Source organism: Crotalus tigris, unplaced genomic scaffold, assembly GCF_016545835.1.
Source record: "Crotalus tigris isolate CLP2741 ecotype Arizona unplaced genomic scaffold, ASM1654583v1 scf7180000019478.12717781048:2074007, whole genome shotgun sequence".
Taxonomy (NCBI): domain Eukaryota; kingdom Metazoa; phylum Chordata; class Lepidosauria; order Squamata; family Viperidae; genus Crotalus; species Crotalus tigris.
In genome coordinates, this window is record NW_024097560.1 from 1,364,031 (window position 1) to 1,387,015 (window position 22,985).

A 22,985-nucleotide genomic window follows, 5' to 3' on the forward strand; every position below is an offset into this window, starting at 1 on the left:
CCTGTTTTCTGTTCCGCTGCCCTCCAAATCCGACCGTGATATCTGCCTCCCCAGGGCCCCCTGGGGAGCATCGGTCATCTCTCTGCTCCCACCTGTCACTTCTCTCTCCCAGCTTTGCTGGCGGCCAAAGTTATATATATGAACCAAGGGCCAACTGCGGTCTGTCATTTCCCTTTTCCTCTCAGATGCTGGAGAGTCAGAGGGGTGGAATCCCCCCTGGGTGGTGACAATGCTGAGTTCGGCTTCCTCCAGCCAGTACAAAAGAGCATTCACCTTCCTGCCTTCTTCTTCCAAGCATTTCTTTGGGAACACCTGCATCGCACCCGGCCCTTCTGGGCCCTTTCCCCACAGGTGCACACCTGCTCCTCCCTCCTCCGGGCTTCGGTTCAATTGTATTTCTCTTGTAGACACCTGAATGCAGCCCGTGGTGCCCCTTGCCGGGCAGCTGTCTCCAGCCTCCTGCTCCACCATTGAAGCCCAAGCGTTGTGTGGCATCTCGGAGGTCTTTCGGAAGTGAGAGGGCTGCTTGCTTTGTGTCCTCTTGCTGCTCTCCAGCAAGTGGGGCCTTTCTGCAGCTTCCATGCTCAGCAGGGGCCGGAACCCCTAGGCCAAATTCCTGTGCAGAGAAAACCCGAACAAGATCTGTGCCCCGTTGCCACTCTGTCAATTCTGCATTTTATAAAAAGCTAAGGGGAAGGCATGCACATTTTTAGAAAGCCTGTTAGAGGAGAATGATTAGCCTGACCAAAACAATTGCACCCAATAGTGGGACAAGAAATAATTGTTTTAAAAGGAAAGGTACGAGAGATTTTCCCCACCTGAACAGAAGCAGCCAGCTCCCACGTCTCGGCTGCAGAGCGTCCGTGCTGGAAGGATGAGCTGCAGATTCAAAAGCTCTCTGCTGTTTTCTCTTTCTGGAGAAAAAGGGTGGCAAGAAGTTTTTTTCTGGTAATTCCCAGCAACCTGCCTTTTTGGGCCCCAGCAGTGACGCTTCACAGCTCTTCTTTTGCATTCATTTATGGTCAAAAGAGGCTCTGCTCACCCACTTCCTAAGGAAGGGCACAAGAGATCAAAAGCAGATTGACACACCTTCGCTGGGAAGGTCTTCTTGCCCCATCCTGTCCCGTCCATGACGCTCCGGAAAAAGAGGCAGTTTTGGCCAGCAAGCGGAGGGGATGCTGATTCTATCTGTGGTGCTGGGATATGTAATTGTTAAGAGGATGGTTGTGACACGCCAGGCATTCTGGAAGTAAACAGAGTAGCCTTGTGAATCTCAGTCAATCTCTTTAAGGCACTCAACTTATCTTAGGTTCCGGCGGTCTCTGCTAATAATAAACTTCTCTCGCCTGAAGAGTGTTTTAAATAAGGATCTAAGTTTATATGCAGCCGGAGGTTTGGAGAAAGGCCGGACAATTTCAGCTAAATCAGAGCATCACTGCCCAGCTCCCATCTCACAGCAGGCTAAGCAGATGGACAGAGAGACCGTCTTCACTCTTTGCCTTTTATGGCTTGTTAGGTGTGAGGCACTGGACACCCTTCTCGGTTAGACTTCCCAAAAGGGCCAGCTGTGCCAAGGTCTCACACCAGCCTCTGGGTAGGGGAGGAGATGAGGAGGGACTTGGCTGCTGGGGGGGGACGGACAGTCCAATCTTCTGCCTTGGCCATCCCCGTCTGTGCCGGCTCCCCTGTCCTGCTTTTATAGTAACAAGCAGGACTGGCAAGGAAAGATGGCAGGGCTGCCCCAGGTCTGATTCAGCATCCCAGGAGAAAAAGGCAGCATTTAGAGTAGACCTTGCATAAGGATGAAGAGATTTTAGGAAGATAGAGCAAAGCAAAAATTTAAAAAAGGGGGGGGGGAAATAGAGCTGTTTCTCTCCGCATCCCCTTCCCTTTCTCCTGCTGTTCTGCTGTTTCTCTGGATCCCTGTCCTGAAGCCTTCCTCAACAGCAGAAAGGCTTGGCAGCCTTGGACTGCTGGAGAACATCTCAGCCCATCTCTGGAGGTTAAATCTTGTCCCAAAGACGCCAGGTACAGACCACAGAAAAGGCCGTGGGATATTCTTAGCAGGAGTGGGGGGGGGGTTTTCTGAAGCTGTAAGACTTTTGGGGGGGGGAGCGCCTCCAGATGAAATCCCCCACCCCATCAGCAGGAACCCTACGCTAGGAACTTCTCAGAGGGAAAGTTCTTCCCTTGCCGATTAACCAATGGTGGGATCTCCTTTAATTGCCGATTGTTGTCTGGCTTTACCATAGCAACCTTCATAACAGGATATAAACATCTGACGTCTGCGCCTTCCACAAAAAAAACCACAGCTGGCCAAAAGCTGGAACATGAGGCCGCCCCAGTTCTCCTAACAGCTAACGGGAAAACGTGTTTCTTCATCAACAGGAGGAGGAAAAAATAAGCCAAAGACGTGGAAGCTCAGCTCCCTTCTGTCTAGGGGGCTGCCTTGGGGAGGAGGTCAAGGGCTCCTGAATTTCAAAAAAGCATGTAATATTTTGTTCTCTTGTTTACAGGAGGAAGGGGTAGAAGAGATTTATTACTCATACTTCTGCTAAGGGCTATGGATTCATTTTCAGATGGAGGGAGTTAAAGGAGCAATTTCTCAAAGGAAGGGAAACTAGAGTCCTTCCACAAAGCAACTTTCATAGTGGGGAAAACCCTGATCTCTGCAAGGGATTGTTATTGCCCTACTAGGCTTCAGAAGATCTCATGGCTGCCGTCAAGTAGAGCAGGGGTCTCCAAACTTGGCCACTTTAAGACTTCTGGACTTCAACTCCCAAAATGCTCCTTGTTGCTAGGATGGAGCACAAGGCAAACTTTGGCACACGCAATGTTGTCCCTCCAAGATAAACATCTACCGGTTCTTTCCCTCCCGCAGGAGAACAATTCCAAGCAATCTCAAAAACTCATCGGCATAGAGGAAACAAGCGCTGACTGGTGGCCTTTAAAGGCAAAATTTGGGGAGATTTCTGGAGATGTCTCCCTCCATCCCTGAAATGGGGGGAAAAAAAGCTGACTCATCCTAAAGTCAAATCTATTGGATTAAAAAAAAAAGTCCTGCGATTTTCAAATATGAAGAGTACTAGTTGCTTTTTCTGGCTGCACACAATTCAAGGGAAACCCATGATGTGTCAAATACACACCCAACAAGTTCTACAAAAGTCACCAAGAAGGCGGGATGGTTGTGCCGCTGATTGCAAGTCGGATCAAAACCCTATAAATGCAATTTATGTTCAACTCGGCCAGTCTCAGAATAGAATCAATACTGGACCAGACATATTCAATCACAATTATTTTGTCCTTTCTTTTAAATCAGTTCAAAGTAGCCGTTGGCTAAAATTGGTTTTAGCATTTGGTTCCACCTGTCAAATCAGCGTCAAGAGACTCCAGAACCTTCTCTGAAATTCATCCCTTTCTGCAGCCCTGTGGAGTCTACCTTTCATTTTCTGTTTTTTTAGTGTCTTTCTACAAACAACTTACTGGAAGCGGAGGCTGCATAATTAATCCAACTACTGTGTAATGTGCCAAGAGAATTTGCTTGACTTGATTTTAATAACACCCCAAAACCTTTTCTGACAACTTCTCCATGGGCAAAGTTGAGTCTTCCACAATCTGATGCCCTTCGTAGGCTTTGGGCTACTGTGGTTTGTGGTTAAGCTGCCTTTGGATAATGGGCAATATTCCCCAACCTTGGCAATTTTAAGACATGCGGACTTCAACTTCCAGAATTCCCCAGCCAGCATGGGTTGATGGGTGTAGTAGTCCAAAATATCTAGAGGCAGAGGACAAGACCAACCCCACAGGATGTGTAAAAAAACATTATTAGGCACAGAGTTGTATTGACAGCACATCACAAACACCAGAAATCAAGTAGAACAAGTCTTTCACAGAGATATACAGTATTTGTAAACACTAGGCAAGGCACTCTTATTAGTTAAAAAAAAAATCACCAATATATGGAAAAACAGACAGGCTACCATTTTATGCATCAAACTTTTCCAGCTTCGGGGGGGGGGATCTGATTTCTGCGTGCTAGGTGAGCAATATTTCCTTGTGGCTTAAACAAATCTCTTTGTTTTTGTTTTTTCGAAGGATAACATGGAGTTGAGATAAAGTATCTAGGATGTCACTGTTCATTAAATAGGACAACAATCTTCCAGTGGTTAAAAAAAGGGGGGGAATTAAATGTTAGGGGACATTTTGCCCCATGCAATCAATTCTTCAAAGGTAATTCTCTGGAAAAGGAGAGAAATTGAACCTGAAAAGTTTATACATCACCCAGGTGTCTCGGAACTTAAGGATAACAAAATTATTTATCGTATCATTACAGTTAAAGGTGTGACATGAAAGGATTCCATTTCTGGACAGTCTCTTCTTACCAGCACTACAGCTTCTACTAACAATGGGCATTCAGGAAAACAGACCTTCATTTGAGGTTCAAACTACGCTATTTTGGTTTATAGGTAATAAACATGCCATATTCTGATTTATCCACAAAAGTGTTTAATGCCCCAGGAAACATACATTACTGATCCTACCTCACTTGGTAACATGACAATGAAATTTACAATTTTCAACGGGATCAGGGGAAACAGTAAACATCTCCTACATGTGACGGTTACAGCAGAAGGAAAGGAGAATCAGGAGCTCCCATCCAAGACCCCCAAACAAAACTATCAAGTCTGGAGGGAAAGTGACAGCCTTGCAGGCAACTGGTCAGTTCAGATGGGGATCCTGGCCAGCATATTCAGTCTGGCAATGGCTAGCAAAAATGCTTTCTCCCTGAAATACTGTCTTTTCAGGTGTGTTGAGTGAGCCACGAGGCCAGGGCTATAATCCTATTGACCTAGGACTATTTTTTCCTTCGAAAAAAAATCAGTTTCAGAGGAAGAACTTTGAAAAATCCTAACTACACACACGCAGAGGTGTCTGTCTGTGTATCTACGGTATGTAGATCTGAAAAACGGAGGTAGCGTTTGTGTCCCCTTTGGGTCCTTGCACAAGGGCCTCTTCAAGAGGAAGAGGAGCACTTGGATTGACCTTCCAAGCAAATCTCTGGGCTCTTTTGGAATTTTTTGGCATGGAAGGAAAGAATCCAGCCACGACACTGCCCGATAAAAGCCAAGAGGAGGCCGTGAGGGATGCCCAAGGGCCCGGCGCCTTCTCCTTGGGCCGCTCGCCTTGTCCCTCCTCTGCTGCCACTGTGCTTGAAGGACCACCTGAGAAGTGCAAGGCAACTCTCTTTTTTTCAACAAGATAAAATTGCATTTGATACAGGCGAGACTAAAAGTAACCATTAAAAAAGCAACACTGCAAAAGTGTCAGCTTTTTCCCATCCGGGGTGTGTGCTTCAGCTTCCCCAGGGTCCCCTTTGCTGAGGGCTGCAGTCCGTCTTCCGTGTTCTTCCAGGAGAGGAGGCTGCAAAGGGCTGGAGACTCGCTCGACATGGCCTCCCTCAGGTGGGTCAAGGGCGATAGGTCCGCCTCGCCCGTGAGGTCCTCGGAGGCCAGGTCGAGGCTGCCCAGCTTGGCCAGAGAGTTGGAGCGCTTCAGCGGAGAGGAGACAGTCAAGCCGGCCAGCCGCAGCCGGGTTTCAATCTCCTGCGTCCGCTGTTTCACCAGCCCGGGCTTCCCATGGATGCTGTGGATGCTGTCACTGCTGGAACTCCGAGTGAGGTTGGAACTCCGAGAAGAGGACGGGGTGTAGGAGATGGTCTTCAGGAAGTCCTTTGTGAAGGTACTCATGTGGTCCACCTTGGAGGGGACGGGCGTGGAGGTCTTCTGGGAGGCTCCAGCAGCAAGAAGGGTCTTTGGGAGCTTCTCTGAGACATCCTGCGATGAGGGCTGCAGTTGACCCCCGACCACAACCATCTCCTGGGGCTCCTCTTCCAAGATAGTCACAACGTCGGTTGGGCCTCCGTAACACTCCTTGCCCAGCCCGGCTGTGTCGGACAGCGGGGCCTTGAGGCGCTCCAGTTCCTTCGTGTGCTTGCGGACCAAACCAGCTTTCTGGAGCTGAAGAAGAGACTCCTGATGCTGCATCAGGTAACTGTTTGTGGTTGGCTTCTCCAAATCTTTGTTGAAGAGCAAGTACTTCAGGTCCTTTGTCTGCCGGGCATCTTTTCTTGGAGAAGAGTCACGCTTCAGCCCGTGGTTGAAGACCGGGCTTCTCTCACAGAGAGAATGTCTTGAGCCAAGCGAGGCACCTCCTGCGGTTTTAGGGGCCTCCCTGGGCTTTTCAGAAGGGCCACAGGGCCACCCTGAAGCTGGTTGATCAGGACTGACGTCCTGCACCTCATTTCCCACAACCATCGGGAGCAAACTGTTGGCTCTCGGTCCCTGGGATTCCTTCAGAGGAGACTTGCAGAAGGCCTGCTCCAGAAACACTGGGAAGGAGGGCTGGGTGCAGATGGTGGCACGGTGGCAAGGGGGCTCCGCTGGCAGGACCTCCAGGGCATCCCTGAAGGCTTCAGGAGGGGACCCACCCAAGGGATACATGCAGTCAGTGCAAGATTTGTAGGGGGGGCTGACTTTGTTGAGGATGCCGAACAGGGCTTCATGCTGGAAGGGAGAAAAGAGAGGATGAAAGGAAGTAGAAACACTTCTCCACCCCGTCCTTGGAGAGAAGGAGAAGGACCTTCCTCAAAGGAAAAGGGCCCAGCCAGGTGGGCTGGGCCCTCTGGACAAGGAAGAACTCAAAATAAGCCTTGGTGGTCAAGAGGGGGACCAGACCCTGGGGCCCCAAGACCCTCCCCCCAAAACAGACCCGGCCAAGCTCAGTCCTGCCCTTACTTCAAAGTCATCCGGGCAGCTCCTCTTACTGTGTTGTTATTCAGGTTCTCGCAGTTGTGCCTGCCCTCCTCTTCGAGCGACCGCCGCTTCCATCGTTCGGTGGGCTTCTCCTCCTCAGAGACTGGCAGCCGAGGAACTGCCTCGGGTTTCTGGTGGCCCTGGGGGTCTGCGCTGACCTCCAGCATTCCTGCCTGCAGCTGGCCCAGCAGGTCCCTGGTGGCAGAGCCGGCCTCCTCCAGCATAGCATCTGCCTCCAGGTCCTCCAGCTGCAGACACGGCTCCCGGGGGGCCGGCAAGGAGTTGGAGAGGCGCCGCAAGCAGTAGTGGAGGCCCACCGAGTCGAGGGGTGTTCGGCGGTCTGTGCAGATGGGGGGGGCGGGAGGGTCCAGGTCCATGTCCTCCAGGCTACCGAGCAGGAGATCATTGGGCCCAGCAGGGCTTTCTGCCCTGGGGGGGAGGCCGCCTCCCGGCTGCTGTTTCCAGAGCTTGTTGTGGCGCTGTTTGCTGGGTGGGGAAAAAGAGAGGGGAGGAACGTCCAGGGCAACGCAGAGGCTTTGTCTCCATCGTTCAGGTCTGGTTGTCCCAAAGGGGCTTTTTCTTCCAAAAGGCAACTGGACTTTCTTTGAAAAGGTTTCTCTTCTCGTCCAAGAAGTTTCTTCGGGATTTTCAAAGGAAAAAACAAGAAAGTCCAGTTGCCTTTTGGGGAAAGCATCTTTGGGACCCAGAGGTTTTGCATTCAGAGGGCCAGCTCAGCGGCTGCAAGAGCAAGGGGCAAAAGAATGCGGGAAGGACTGGGGAGGAAAGGGGATTGGACGGCCAGTGGGAATAGCCTTGGGAGATGGAAGAACTTCGGCAACAGTCAGATAAGCAGCAGTTCAGTCCACAGCAGGAATGGAGGCCGAAAAAGTAATCCTTCTCTCGAAGAAGTTCATTTCTGAGCTCAGGAACCCGACTTCTAAGGCAGGAGGCCAAGGGAGAGTGTGGCCCAACCCTTCCCCTGCCCTCCCCCCTCCCCCAGGGAGAGCCACCTTACCTGGCATCCAGGATACCCTGATATTCCAGCAGCTGCCTCATGAACCCGGCGTTGGGCCGAGCGATGCTGCGCTTCTGCCTGACGTAACTGTAGGCTTTCTCCAGGGACCATCCAAACTCCTTCATAGCGTAGGCAATGACCGTTGACGCGGAGCGGCTCACGCCCATCTTGCAGTGAACCAGACACTTGGAGTGGTTTTTCCTGGGAAAGAAGAGGGATTAGAAAGGGTCAGGACCCAGGATGGGGTCCTCAAGCACCCAGGCCCTCCTTTTATATCTCACCTCCCCTGTGCCAAGGCTGCGTGAAGAGGCTTTGGTGCAGCCCCCAATATTTAATTTACAGCCACACTGCAAATGGCCCTACTTGCAGAGACAGCGGGAAGGGACTAGAATAAGGGTGTCCATCCTTGGCAACTTTAAGATTTGTGGATTTCAATTTCCAGAACTGCCCAGCAAGCACTAGCTGGGGAATTCTGGGAGATGAAGTCCACAAGTCTTAGAGATGCTGAAGATGGACACCACTTGGTCAAAATGTCCATCTTTAGCTGCAGGACGCCTCAGATTGCCCAGTCTTGGAGGCAAGCCGTTCCCAGAGGCACCGCATAGCCTTCTGGGGAAGGTTGTCCTGGTCGCTTCAGACCAGGGAAATGCAGGCCAGCAGCGTCGCTTCCAGAAACTCACTTGGCTTTGTTGATAAAATGGTAAGCCTCGTTCCAGTGGGCGAGAAGATCGGTCGTTTCTTCATCATAGACGCGGATGTTGTGGTACGCAAACAACCCCGGGAAGAAGTTGTCGATCTCCCTGGTGACGTTTAAAATGTAGTCCACGCTGAAAGGATGGAAACAGATGGATCAGCAGGGGAAGGGAAGAAACTGCGGCATCTCGGTGAAGAAGAAAGGGCCATTAATAAATCAATACAACTCAGCCCAACCTTATATATTGAACCTTGCATCTGAGCTGATAAATTTCTGCCCATCTTTAAAAGCAGACAGACCAAGAAACAGGCTCACTGAAAAGCTAAAAATTATGTCTAAAATTATTGAGACACGATTGATTGAGGCTGACTTAGAAACACCTCACACATCTGATGGTGCTTCCTCTCTTCCCTTGTCTACACTCACGTGAATTGGGAGACATTTTCATAATATTTTAATGTTTTTTAGGGTTTTAACGGTCTTCGTAGTTCTTATTGTCTTAAACCAGTGGTTCTCAACCTGTGGGTCGGGACCCCATTTGGGGTCGAACGACCATTTCACGGGGGTCGCCAAACAACGCAGTCCGCCATTTTTTCCCGCTTTTCCTTAGCTGTGCTACTCCCTCTTATTCTATTGGCTTTTGAAAGCCAATAGAATAGACTCTCTTGAATAGAGTCTAATTCTATTGGCTTTCAAAAGCCAATAGGAATTGTCCAGGCTGTCTCTGCCCTGCTGAGCCCGCCAAAAGTCCCATTCTGCAAACGGTGCTGCACCAGTTGAGTAGTCCTCGACTTACGACTGGTTGGGGGTCGCTGCATTAAAAAGGTTGAGAACCACTGTCTTAAACTGTTTTTAAGATTTTAATTGTAATATATGTTACTGAACTGCGAGCCACTCAGAGTCGTCTGCTGAGATGGGCAGCTGTAGAAATCCAATAAAGAAATAATAACTCCCCTCAAGATCTTCCCTCCTTCTGCCAAGGTCATCCACGTTACAATTTCTGGCCCAGTATTCTCCATCTGTGGAGGCTTCTCCCGTGCAGGAGGTTCAGCTGTCCATCGCACAGGGGGGCGAAGTACATGAATTCAACTCTGTACAATGTGCAGCAGACCCAGGGACCCTCTTTCCCTTTGCCGTCTGGTCTTTTTCAACCTTTGCCATCTGAGATTCTGCAGTCACTGGCCTAGACACCCCTGAACAGGTCAACGCAGCTGGGTCAAACTCACCCGGAGCCCTGAAGCTCCTCCAGGTTCGAGGCGTTCCATTCAGAGCCCTGGAAGAATCACAGCAGAGTCAGGCAATGGTGCCCTGGGGGGAGGGGGGGGGCTCCTAAGGGAGCTCTGCCACGCATTGATGCGTACCAGGTAGAGGTGATCAAAGATGAGGGAGGGCTTGTCCATCTGCCCCAGGATGAGAAGCATCTCATTGTCAATGAATTCCTTGAATTCTTTCAAGTTGCAGTTCATCTGCTTCTCCAGCTCGTTCCGGATCTGCCGAGAGAGGCACACTGAGGAATCAGCTTTAGTAAAGGAACCCCCCGCCCCGAGTCCTCGGGCTCTTGGACTAACTTCTTTGGAAGTCACGTTCTCCAGATCTTCGCTCATCATGATGCTCCGGAGTTTGGCCTTGATCAACCATTCTGCCCTTTCCCGCTCAGTTGGCCTGGAAGGGAGGAAGGGAGGCGGGAGTTGCCGCGGGCTGCAAATCCAGACAGCTACCTTCCAAGAAAGCATTTGCAGATTTCCCCAAGATAACAGCAAGCTGGGACAAATGGTGAGCTTTTGTGCCCCCTTCTTGCTGAGGGTTCATCCAAAAACAGTTGGGATTCCACAGAGAAGCATCCCAAAAGCTGTTTAACCAAAAGTGAGTAATGGTTAGGGTAGGCGACTTCTGAAATACTGAACAAGGATGGTGAGAGACCCACAACTAAGCACCTGATTCTCTCCAACACAACACAACCTCTGGAATGCCTGGTGCCCACGCATATATATCCTACACTCCAAATAAAGGGTAGGCCTGGGTCTTAGCAGAAAGAGGCTTGCAACTACAGATGCATCTTGACCAATAAAGCCAGCCCAAAATTGTCCGGGTCTGCCTGAACATCTCAGCCCTTGTTTGAAGAAGAAGCAAATTGGTGATGCTCAGGATGCTGTGGGAAACTCAACTCCAAAGCCAACCTCTACTAGAAACTCCAGGTAGATGTTCCTCAACATCCTACCTAGTGCCCTTCCTTTGTTTCTCATCATCCCACTTTGGAGTAAGGCAAGGAGGGACACCCGTTTTCTAAAAGGCCAATGGGGGACAATCCTTCTCTGCCCAGAAGGTCCTAGCAAAGCAAAAATGGGAGGAACCCACTTGTCCATGTAGAGTGCAGGCGAGTCGGGGCGTGGAGACTCCAGGTCCTGCATGGCGTTCCACTCGTTGAGGCAACTCTGCTCGGAAGCAATGCAGCTCTCATAGTAGGTGGCCCAGACAAGCGCCATCCCCCCTGGAAAGTAGTTGTGCCTCCGCGCCATCTCGCAAGCCTTGTGAAGGATCTGTAAGGCAGACCTACAAGTGGGGAAACCCAAAGAGATATCCCTCAGCCCCAGCACCCGAGCAGAAAAAGGGCCGGTCAAGCGGGCATCACAGAGGGCAGTGGCTGAATCAGCAGGTCCATCAGAGCCCTCTTGCTCACTGCAAGCCCAAAAGCGCTGCTGATGTTGGCCAAGGACCATCTGGGTCCCTGTGATGGCAGCCGAAAATTGGCTTCAGCCTTTGGGGAGGAAGGAGAAGGAGAGGAAAACAGGAAGTTGCTCACCACATGGCTTGCACCGAGACAGGTTTGAAGATGTGCATCTTGCCCGCCGTGCTGATGCTAAACCCACTATCAGAGACAGACAAAAATCAATGCAACGCACACAGGCCAGGCTGTGGCTCTTCACAGGTAACTCACTAACTCTTTGCACAAGGGGCCAAATCCCCTGTCCCCTCCAGGAACTGATCACAACAGCCTTGTCCCCACCAGCTTGGCTGTCCTCTGCCAGCTCTCCAGATCCTCCTGTTTCTTACCCGTCTCCATCCAGGTGGATTTTCGTATCGCTCCACAGGCGCAGCACCATCCCAATGGTACAACTCTGGCTGCCATAAAAGACAACAGGGAAGGTCCAGGCTGCTGGCTGGGCAGAACGGTGGGGGAGCCAGCCTGCTCTTCAAGCATCCCCAGGCATTCCCCCTCACCTCTCCTTGCTGGAAAAGTCCACGCCCAGGAGAATGTTCTCCTCAGTGTCTTGGCGCCCGGTGCTGTAGACCACCACCATGTACCTCACACGGTCGCTCCACGCACTTTCTAAGAGCACGGCCTAAAAACCAGCAAGGCAGTTCTCAGCATTCATCCCTTTGGCCATACCTCTCTTTAGCTAGGTATTACTTTAGCTAGGTATGTTTCTGGCAAGACAAAAAGAAGAGGGTTTAATTCAATTCTCTCCAACCCACCTGGTGCCCTCTAAATATACGTTGGGCCGCATCTCATACAGTCTTCCAGGCAGCACTAGGTGGGGTAGTTGGGAACTATGGGAGTTCTGATCCAACACCCCTATGGGGCACCAGCCTACATTCTTCAGGTCTAGAGAGATCTCAGTGAAGGTAGAGGAAGGCTGGACTACAATATCTGATTTCTGGAGTCCAAGGGCACTCATCATTGATGGCTAAAATCAGATGATGGTTAGGGATACCCTGCTTCCAACTCTACTTTGATTGACAGGAATAGTTTTCTCTTCACAGGTCTACTCCGTGCTCCCAAGCAACTCCTTCCACAAAGGACTGATCTACTGGGAAAAGACCACTGCTGCAGGGGGACCGTGGCAAGGGATTATACCACCGCAAGGCTCTGGCAAGTCCTCTTACCAGCTTGATTCTGTCCTCACAGCGAAGGAGGTTGATCATCACCTGAAGGTGCTGAGGCAAATCACCTGTGGATGTACAGACAGCAAAATCATCAGATGCACCTCCTAAATTTGCTTTGCTGCATCATCTGACAGAGCGCTCCTCCACTGTCCATCCTCCATGACAGTTTCTCAACGTAGGCAACGTGAAGATAGATGGACTTCAACTCCAGCTGGGTGAAGAATTCTATGAGTTGAAGTCCACCATCTTAAAATTGCCCAGATTGAGGAACACTATTGAATGATCTACCATGACTCTCAGAAAACATTAAGAGTCATAAAGCTACGTTGCTTTTGCTGCTCATTGTTTCAGATCTCTCTGAAGCCTCCTTAACCAGCCATCCTTAGGCTTCACAAGAACTTCCTGAGGGCCAAGCATAGATTTAGGACAGCAGAAGAGATCCTTGGTCTCCAGGTAGGAATGCTTCCAAAACGTCTCCAGAACATCCTGGGTGGGGACAGGATGGGACAAGTGGAAATAGAAAGTATGGACTCCACTATCTTATCTTCCTAATTTAATGTCCTCCAGAGGGCAGTAGTTGAACAAAGACTAGCTTGGGCCTTGCTTAGCTTGCTTGGCCCCACATCAAAATCCAATCTGGAGCCATCACCCCATATCCCCGAGACGTCTCTGGCACTTAGCAATTCCCTAAATAGTCACACTTCCATCTCACCCTTCAGGGTTGATGGCCAATCATAATGGTCAATCTGAGTGCATTTTGAGAGACCTTCTCGGTACCCTCTGTAGCCACTGAACAAGATACGGGTCTTCCGGTAAGAACTGCCAAGCTGAACCCAGAAGCTTCACTACCCGCGATACTGGATCCCATCCTCCAATCTCCTCCTTCCTCTTGGAAGAACCAAACGGGAACCATTCAAAGCCTTTTGCTTCCCAGGAGGCCCACCGTCGCTTACCACCTTTCCCCTCCCCACCGGCGTTTCCTAAACTGATTCTACCCAAGTTACCAGGAGAGGCTGAGGGAACATTACCTGCATGTTTGTGGGGATGTGGGAGACTCCGTGGTGGACCTTGTGGACTGTTTCCTTGCTGCAGGAATAGCGCAGCTCCTTTGACCATAAAAAAGCTCTCACTTAAGCTGCAATACAAACAGGCAGAGCAGCAGGTCAGGCGGGGAGATGCGTGGAAGCCGTGTGGACAGACTGACTCCTGGGCAACAGTTTCAAACTTTCTAGGAAGGAAAAGTTGCCTTGAGGTTCAGCTCCATCTTGGTGCCTCCAAAGACAAGACTAGGTCATTTTCTTGGACGCCATGCCCAGTTGTCTTTCTCAGAAGGATTTTTTGGATTCCCAATGTAGCCCACAGCCTAATATTTGCTAACAGTCTCCCCTCCAAGTATTAACCAGGCAAGTCCCTGCTTAGCTTTCTCTACAAGCAGCTACATCTAGGGTGGCCAAATGGAACTACTAGCCGATTCCACCAGCCAACCAGATCCAGGTGGGAAAGAGAGCAGCCCACTTGCCAGACTGAATGAGATGCAATCCTTGCTCCAGCTTGTTCCTGTCACAAGCACATGCAAACCAAGGCTAGATTTACTTTCCAGTTTTAGTTTTTTCAGGCTAGAAAACTGATAAATGGTAATGTAATCGCCAAATAAATATCGCAAAACAAGTTTTCCTTCTTCCTCAACGTGAAAAGGAAGGATCCCTGCTCTGCCCTCTCTTGGTCAAAGAGCCGGTGGCTGCTCCTTTCAGCGGTTCTGCTAATGTTAGGACACAATTAGTGGGACCAAAGGATTGTGCCTGATCACTTCCACACACTGCAGGCCTTGTTCCGGAGCCAAAAGCCTCCGGCACCAAGCCAAGCTCTGAGCAAATGACTAACTGCTTGTCAGAGGGGGGATGAGGAGGCTTCACTGCTAGCAAAGGATTTCATAAAGGCATCTGGGTTCCCGTCAAAAGCAGACAGAGTAATTTTCCATCGGGGCTAGATGTTGGTCTGCTTCGGGAGGTGTGCCTACAAGAGTTTTGGAGGAAAAAGATAACAGCCTTCCCATAGAATTGTGTAATGACCCTGAGCTATCAGATTCCACGAGGGAGATTACTTCTTAATACGATTTTTTAAAATGTTTATCCCTCTCAGCACGTTCAGCTCCATGGGGATTTATAAAGAGCCTTCCAGATTGGGCTTGCAGGCGGGAAGAAGTTGCATCCAACCTGGAAAATTCACTGGAAACATTTGCCAAAGCAGCCCCACAGGCAGGATTTGGACTTTCAGGAGAATGGGGTTCTTCCGCATGTTTTCTAAGGCTGGCCCCAGAAAAGCTGCAAGGGAATGAGCAATTTGGCCTTTTAAAGGGTATGGAAACATGGTTTTAGCCCCGGACAGGAAACTGGTCCCAACTAACGCAGACTGATAGCAACAGTCAAAGGATAATTTGGAGGGTATTTGTCCAGGCCCCCAATTCTTTAAAGCAGAAGTGTCCAAGCTTGGCAACTTTAAGACTTGAGAACTTTAACTGCCAGAATTCCCCAGCCTGCATGAGTGTCTGGATTTTGACTTTCATTCAAATATGGTCAGTCTACCCTATTTGGAGTCTAGCAATAAGCCTTAAGAACTACCTTACTAGCAAAGGAGGACAGCTGCACTCACCTGATTAAACAGGTGTACTCAACACCCCCCCTCAGGAGCTGCTATTCCTACCTGGCAATGTAACCAATTGAATCTGTGCAAGATCCCATCAAGTCTACATTGCTGGGCTGCTAGTGGACCAAGCCTTTTATCTGATTAACAGTCCTGAACCTCAAATGTCAAACATGACTTTATTCACAGCCCCAGGCTGAAAAAAGTCAGAATGGACCTCGAGGTCAGTGTGCAATGGGTGACACTGATGTGAAGTCCAAGAAAATACACAAAGGGCTTGTGAAGTCTGACAGAACACCTTTCCCGGCATTTCCTGCCACTCGGAGACCAACTACACACAATTCCTGTTTGTGATCCAAGGGAGAGGAATGACTAACTGCCCATAATCTTGACCACGGCACAGGCTGAAGTGAGATCATCCCACAGCCACCAGCTCAAGCAAAGGAAAGCCCACTCCCACACTCCCTTCTGTGGCCGAGTATTCAACAAATAGGACAAAGGATTGGTCAAAGAATCTGTTAGCAACAAGAAATGTAAAAAAGGGGGGGCACCCACTCCCCGTCCTTCAGGGGTGACCTCAGCAATCAACCACAGGATCCTCTCCATAACAGGAGTCCAGCCACCTATTTGGCCTTAAGCCCAATAAAGAGAAACAACCACTAAAAGCCAGCTTTGTTTCTATATCACAGCTCTAAACCTCAAAGATTTCTACATCTCGGTCGGTTTGTAAACTGCCCAAGAAACAGCCGTTTCCGCAGCTGAATTCCCACCAGCTCAGGTGAGACTCAGGGCTAAGAACATGTGGGGAAACACAGCTCATCCCCAAGGAGGAGGCCTCAAGACCTTCTGAAGGTCTCGGACGCTACCCAAGCTGCAGGAGCCGCAGGAGCAGGAAGGACGCGGGATACATACGGCTTTGGATGGGGCTTCTTTAAGCAGCCGAAACACCGTGTGGCCCCAAAGGACAGGCAGAAGGTAGCAAAGTCAGATAGGTTCATAACCGACTCTTCAAGTCATCGTGCTGAGAGGTTCTTGACATTTCTTGGTGGGAATCAAAAAGCCAACCGATCCTTCTGCGCGAAGGAGGGAGGAATCTCCACGTCTCTCGGGAATGGATGGCTTTTACAGAGCCCTGCCCCCTTCCCCCCACGGAATCTCGGCCCCAAACACGAGCGAGGACCTGTCCTCGTCCACCCTGATGAAAGAAGGCTTTCAGGAGGAAAGGGGGCCTGGGCAATGCTCGTTGAGAGCCCTCCCCTCCCACCACCTTTGCTGGTTCGCAGCCGCTGAAGTCCTTTGCTTCACTGGCTGGACAGATCCTCTTGGCTGACCTTGGGAGAGTCAAGGGGGCCAGCCTGGTGGACGAAGGGCTGGCGTTCCTCACCGCCCACATCAGGACTCGCATGAGGTCCTGGGAGAGTAAGACCATCCTGGGGAATCGGATTAGGGTCCAATTTCAGTGGGCAGCATTTGAGAAGCAGACAGATGGAGACGAGACAGCTTGGAACCAGCTATTATACAAGACTTTTCCATGGAAAATGAAAGTCTTCCTAGATCTCCTGAGCTCCCTGCACTGGCAACGAGGATGGCAGCTGCTCCCAGTGTCTCAGAAGGGCCCAGGGGTGACATTTGGGTCATGAATTGTTCAGTTTGAATTCACTACCGTCCAACCAAAAGTTTAGCAGTGGACCATCTTCATTTCACATGCTGGTGGGAGGAGAAATTGAGACCCCCAAAGCAGGTTTTACTCCTCCCAACCCTCCTCCTCCCTGAACCCCTCCCTCCAAAAACTGGGAGCCATTCTGGGGTCTGGCCACCTCCCCTTCTGACCGTCTGATGGCCAAGGCTGGCCACCAGGAAAAGGAGAGGACATGCGAAACAGGCCATCTCAGCCACTTGCGAAACAGAAAAGCTAAAGCAGCCTAAACCAGCAGATGTCCCCCGATGTGCTACCACTCCCCAAAAGTCTGGCTGAGGGTTCTGGGTGTTGTAGTCCTAGTACAAGGCGCAGCGAACAAGTTTGCACCAATGCCACTGAGACGGAACGCAGAGGGTGATGGAGCATTTGCACTCCGATAATATTAAGGCCGTGCATAGATTTCTACCTACGGAAACGTTCAGGAGGGAGGGAATGGAGAACGGGGCACCTAAAGTGCTTTGGGACCCTCTGAGATACCGTACTAGTTCTACTTCTCTCAATCCATTACAGACTAATGAGGAGATGCGCAAAGGCCTCTCCTGCCCCTCAGCTGTTTGGAGAGAGGTCCCCAGCCCTGGAGGGCTCACAGGGCCTCCTTCCCAGCTGAGGAAGCATGGAAAGCCGCACCTAACTGGAGCTGCAGAGGGAAATTAAGGCACTGGAATGGAATCGCAGAGCTGGCTCTGAACCCCACAGAGCCAGCCAAAGCCCCCTTGTGAGGTCCCCAAGGCCCCTGGCAGGTTTGTGCTTGGAGGTCTGCTTCTTTCAGAGAAAGTTGGCGTTCTAAGGAGAACACGTTCCGTACGTCCCTCCTTCAGGTCTCCAGCCCTGCTCTTGCGAGGGGCTCTTAGATAGCACTGTCGTCAACTTTCAGTGCCAAGACCCTGGCCAGCTTTGAGGCCTTCCAAAATTCTGTATTCCCAAAGAAAAAACAGCGTTTTCAAGGTGGCATTTCTAAGACTCAAAATTCTGACACTGCAAGGACAGACCTCTCGGCTTCAGCTACAGCACCGCGTTCACACTGAGCCCCAAGGCCAGGAAGCTCCTTCCCTGGGACATCTCCCTTCTGGGGCTCCCCCCCCCCTGCAAAGGGTCTGGCACAAGGACTGTCAACAATGAATAAATCAATAAGGAAGAATTGGTTGATGGCCACCGTTTATGTGAGGAAAGAAAACTGCCCTGTTGGGACACTTCTCCAGAAAGGGAAGAGCTCTGTCTGAGGCTCACCTCTGAAAGGGACCCGCTTGGCTTTTCCAGAAGCAGGTCAACCGGACGGGCTCAGGAACTACTTTCAGCCCTGGGAGGGTCCCACCTTTGGCTGTCCACCCAAGGATTCTTGGAGCCAGGCCGAGGGGCATGGAGGAGCAGAGTGGCTGGCTCTTCTGCTCCTCTTCTGGAGGCATCATCTCGTTGGACCCAGGGGAAACCCAACCCCCACCCTGCCTCTTGGCGAAGGGCCGAAAGGACCGAAGACGGAGTGAGTCTGAGGCTGGAAAGCTTCGCTCCCGGGTCTGCAGAGCTGCACCAACAAAAGCTCTTTGTGAGGGGCCATTGTGTGGCTGCAGAGGCGTGGGCGCCTGGGCTGCCAGACATTCCAAGCCCCGTTTCCAGAGACCACAGGTCACTCGCAGCGCTGGTGCAAAATCTCTTTGGGGGTAAGGCTGGCGGGGGGGGGGGGAGGAAGAGAGAAGAAATCTTTCGAGGAACCCTCCAATTTCTCAGCAGAAGTAAATGGCGGGCGATGCAGGCCTGGGGATCTTGGAACCCACTTTATCGCAATTATAGTAATTGTGGGGTCAGGCCATGTGAGAGGACTGAGCAGAGGGAGGCTGCTGTGGTGGGACCAGTCCAGGGGACGGGGTAGGGGGGTTTAATCCCCCATTTCCCATCGTGCAACAGGCTTGGGAGAAACACAAAGGACTTATTTTCCAGGAGGGTCATTGCAATGCAAGCAAGAACTCCGATTTAAGTGAAGGCGGGCACAATCCACTGGATAAAAGCCTTGCCGATAACAAATGCGAGTGGGAGGGGAGAGCCAGCCTCCCCCCCTCCACCCAGCAGAGACTGTGCCATGAAATATGGACACGAGCGAGCTGACCTCAACACTTATGCTTTTGGCTTCTGAACCGGCTGAGTGTCCCGAGGACATCAGTGCCTAATTCCAAGTCTGGCTCTCTAAAGCCCTGAGGGGTCTGGAGTTGGGATCCTTCTCCTTCTGCCCCACCAATGGGAGCATCAGTGAAGTTGGCCCTGGCTGATGGGTGCTAGAGTAGTCCCTTGCAGTCCAGTTCAGCATCAGAGGACAGGGCTGACTTCCGACATGACCTCCAGGACTGGCCTTTCTGCCTTTTCCCAGGCTGGTTTGAGTAGCTGGTCCCCCTGCCCCCTGCGCAGCCCAGGCAAGGAGGCCTGGGGGAGCAGCCCACCCACCACCCTAAGAGCCCCCTCTAAAAACAGGACGCAGATTGGAGAGTTCGCACTGGGATGGGATGAACCCCCAGAAGAGGAAGCGCCCAACGTTTTCTTTTTGCAAATTAGCCTTCGGTCCCCTGGTGGTGCAGCCTTCACCCCCCGGAAGGCAAGTGCAGGCCGGTCTCCCCAGCGGCTTGGAGGGGGAGGAGGGCCTGCCGTGGGGGTGGGGCTGCTGGATGTCCCTCCAGGGGGAACCTGGAGACAGGCTGGGGGTCCCGCACGGTCACTCCAGAGGCTCCAAGAGGATATCGTCCAGTCGGCGAAGCCAGCGAGGGACCCCGCTGGAGGTGGAAGCTGCTGACGCTACCCACGGTTTCAAAAACAGGATGCCGAGTCACATCCTGGCCAGGTTGCAGGACTGTGGATTCACCACAACAAGGAGGCACCTCGGTGGGCCAGGGAGACGGTGGCCGGGAAACCAGCTGGCAACACAGAGAAGGGCCTCATGGGCTGCCTGCAGGGAAACCCTCAGCAACCAGGGGGCAACATGTGGGTAGGAAATCTCTCACGCTCGGGGTCAAGACCACAAACAAAGCTGGGCCGGGCAATGGGGGGGGCAGGAACCCTTCTTTGCAGTTTAACTTCCTTCTTCTGAGGACCGATGGCGTCTTTGGACGTTATTTTGATCCTGCTTCTTGAATTGTTTTACTCCCTGCTTAGGATAAGCCTTGCCACTCTGGATGGGGCTAAGTAACCAGCACTTACGGACAACGGGCAGATTATTCTCCCATTTCATATCCCAGGAGAGCGATGCGCTTTTGGGCCTGCAATTGGAGTGGTGGGTTGTAGGACCACTTTGCAAAGACCCTCCTGATGGGTCAGTTTGGCTGCTTGGCAGAAACCTCCCAGGCCTCCCAAGGTCACTTCGGTCTCTGCAAAAATCTGGAGAAAACTGTCATGCAAACCCCAGACTGGCTGGCAGAGGTGGAATGAGAGCGCCCCCAACAGACCAAAAGGGACAACACATCATTTGCCCTTTGGAGTAAGACCCCAGCCAGCACTGCAGCTTCACCAGTCAGGACTCCGCCGGTCCTACCACTGAGCTGATGGACGGAAGGTCTAAAGAAGACCGGCGGCTTCCACGGGCTCCATGGTAGCACAGATGCCACCTGGCTGGCACCCCCGGTCGGCAGCCAGTGCCAATATGCTCTCCTATCCCTTCCCCCTGGGAAAGATGCCTGCTTTGGTCAGCTGGTAAGGGTGCTGAGTAGACAGGACTCCCTGTCTGGGGGCAATGTTGGCACCCCCTCCCCAAACAAGATGGTAGTTCAGCCATCCCGATTATGAGGAACGTTGGAGCCCTGAATTCACTTGCTTTCCTCTCCTGGGAATTTGCCTCAAGTCCTTGTACGCTGTCAACTCTGCTCCACTTTGGGGCGGTTTTTAAAGAATGAATAAAAAAAAACATTGCAATTATATACAGGCTATAACAGCCTCAGTATCCCAGACAAAGCAAGATTGTAAAAATAGTACTGAATAGCCAGCAGGGTTCAAATTGTACCCCCAAAACCAAGGAAGATGAAAAAGGATCTTAATTATTCCTCTGAAAATGCCATTTTTTCCCCCATGACATTTCCTGCAAGCAAACCGGTCGGGCATGCGGTTTTAGCGCAGAATTTGAGCACCCAGGGAGTGTTAATCCAGCATCTCAATGTATTCTTGCATGTCTGAAAGTGAGCTAAGGCAGTTATCTGAGAACTCCACGGCTGTGTTGGAACAGCACCCCAAAGTTTACAGGGAAGATATGACAATGACTAGCAACCCCCGCGTGCCCTACTCTCCCATTTCCTGAAGGGCGCCAGGCGGGTGAAAAACTCTACGGCGAGTGGGGGAACAGTTCCTGCCTACCTTAGGTTGAGTTTGCGTTCTTCATCGCTGCCAACATCCAGCTGATGGGGAGGAAAAGCAAGAATTAAGCCCAGCACAATCTCAGTTATACTTCCAAACATCTGCAATGAAAGATGTGTTTATGGTGGACCACCGACCTTCCGAGGGCTTGGAGGAACACAAAGGCTCCCCCTGTTTATCTGAAGACCCCGGAAGGTGGGGTCTTAGGCAGATGGGGCACCTTAAGGCCTTCCAGTGGGATTTAATGGCATCTGCCACGAACTCTGTTCCCTGTGCCCCCCCAACCCCATCCAGAGCCTTTCACCCCCAAAAGCCTGCGGGGAGCCCCAAGGGGCAGAACCCACCTGGCAAACCTGGCCCGCCCACCCAGCCTTCCTGCCCTCACCTGAATTTAATCTGAGCTTTCAGAACAGGATCACCTGTAGCTGTGGGGAAGGAGACCCCCCCTTGCCCCTCCTTCCCCAATTCCTGCAGCCCACTAGCCTTATGGCACAGGGGGTCAGCAGCCCCACCATCCCCCCCCCACCGCCCCACTCATTTCAAGGCAGGCCAAACCCGGCTCAGGGTCTTTGGGGGCTGAAGTGCCCGGGGGCTGATCCTGTCCTCGCAGCCCCTCCCCCGAAAAGCCCGATCCCTCCCCTCCCCCCGGAGTTCTCCCTGGGAACCAGACCCCCCCCCGCAAGGGAGCGGCTGCCCGGCGGGAGGCCAAGCTCCGCCGGCATGAAGGGGGGCCCCGGGCGGCGGCGGCGGGGCAGCGAAGAGGGCGGGGGGCCCGGGGGCCGCTCGGGCTCTGACCTCGCTGGCGCTGGCCGAGGAGGAGGCGGCGCTGGGCGTGGGCGAGCGCTGCAGGGTGACCAGCGCCATGGCCGGAGCGCGGGGCGGCGGGGCGCGGGCGGCAGGCAGGCAGGCCGGCCGGGGAGGAGCCTGCCGGGCGGCGGAGGAAGCCGCCTCGCGCCCGGGGGCCGCCGGAAAGGGCTCGCCCCGCACCCGCCGCGGAGGAGGAGGAGGAGGAGCACCGGCCCGCCCGAGCCGGTCCTGCCGCCGCTGGATGCCGGCCGCGCATCGCTCCGGAAGGGAGGGAGAAGGAGGGAGGGAGGGAGGCAGAGCCCGGCGGGCGTCTCTCCCTGCTGCCCCGGGGCGGGGGCAGAGGGCCCGGCGACTGTCCCCCTTTCCAGGGTGCTGACGCCTCCCTCAACTCTGGGCTGCGAGACGGCTAGTCTGTGCGATTCTCCCCTCTTGCTCTTGCTCTTGCAAAAAGGATTGCGGATTTCATAAGCAGCCCCCATCTCCAGAAGGAGTAAGGAAAGGAACTAGTAACAGTACCCATAGTCCACAGTATGGCGGCAAGACATCTGGCTTGAGATTGCCATTGAAGCCTCTATTAATCCGGAGAACCTTGTGGGAATTTTCCCAGATGTGAATGAGGTGCAGATGATGAGTTGGAGAGGGGGGCAAAATAATCAGTGGGGATAATTATTGAGGATTATTCACTAGAGACATAAGAGCATTAATTCAAGATTCATAGCAGAAAATTTGCCAAATTATGTCGAGGAGAGTCTGGGGCAGTGAAGGTTTGCCGGATAAGGAAGCCTAAGCAATTGTGTCTTGGTTTTGGGAGCACCTTGTTGGATGTTCCAGCAGACCTTTCCAGAAGAATTTATTTTCATCTTTCAGTTGTAAAGCGAGGCGCTCTGGACAGGACGGAAGGAGGTTAACTGAGCTCAGAAGATTTCTGCCTCTCTCAGCTCAAAGGATCCAGAGATTGTCACATCACACCAGCCTGGATGGTGCCACGCTAAGTTAGAAGCTTCCTCCTTTTGTTTACTTTGCGTTGAGCCCCAGAGAAGGAGACTGTTATGCAGGAACTTCAGAAGGGAAGCAGACTCTGGGCTGGACGCAAGAGGTCTCTCCTGACCACGA

At 52.0% G+C, this 22,985-nt stretch overlaps 1 protein-coding gene and 1 long non-coding RNA gene across 5 annotated transcripts; both read right to left on the reverse strand.

Annotated features, from left to right (window-relative positions):
* Positions 1 to 504: 504 nt before the first annotated feature.
* LOC120316700 lies at positions 505 to 1,331 on the reverse strand. Its single transcript, XR_005559038.1, has 3 exons — positions 1,090 to 1,331; positions 819 to 914; positions 505 to 616 (listed from the first exon to the last, which is right to left on the reverse strand). It is a non-coding gene; the product is annotated as an uncharacterized LOC120316700 (long non-coding RNA).
* A 4,875-nt stretch (positions 1,332 to 6,206) lies between these two features.
* SSH1 (slingshot protein phosphatase 1) lies at positions 6,207 to 21,977 on the reverse strand. 4 transcript variants are annotated; one of them, XM_039362671.1, is made up of 15 exons: positions 21,861 to 21,977; positions 21,066 to 21,106; positions 13,435 to 13,541; positions 12,407 to 12,471; positions 11,741 to 11,862; positions 11,573 to 11,641; positions 11,322 to 11,387; positions 10,877 to 11,071; positions 10,090 to 10,183; positions 9,883 to 10,011; positions 9,748 to 9,794; positions 8,508 to 8,654; positions 7,828 to 8,028; positions 6,795 to 7,298; positions 6,207 to 6,563 (listed from the first exon to the last, which is right to left on the reverse strand). In XM_039362671.1, the coding sequence occupies exons 1-15, from the start codon at positions 21,927 to 21,929 to the stop codon at positions 6,353 to 6,355; spliced, it is 2,067 nt and encodes a 688-aa protein (XP_039218605.1). In that variant the 5' UTR covers positions 21,930 to 21,977; the 3' UTR covers positions 6,207 to 6,352. The 4 variants fall into 4 exon arrangements, with proteins under 4 accessions (XP_039218605.1, XP_039218606.1, XP_039218607.1 ...); XM_039362672.1 differs by lacking the exons at positions 21,066 to 21,106; positions 21,861 to 21,977 and adding an exon at positions 15,959 to 18,384; XM_039362674.1 differs by lacking the exon at positions 6,207 to 6,563 and having other exon boundaries at positions 7,176 to 7,449.
* Between the last annotated feature and the right edge of the window lie 1,008 nt (positions 21,978 to 22,985).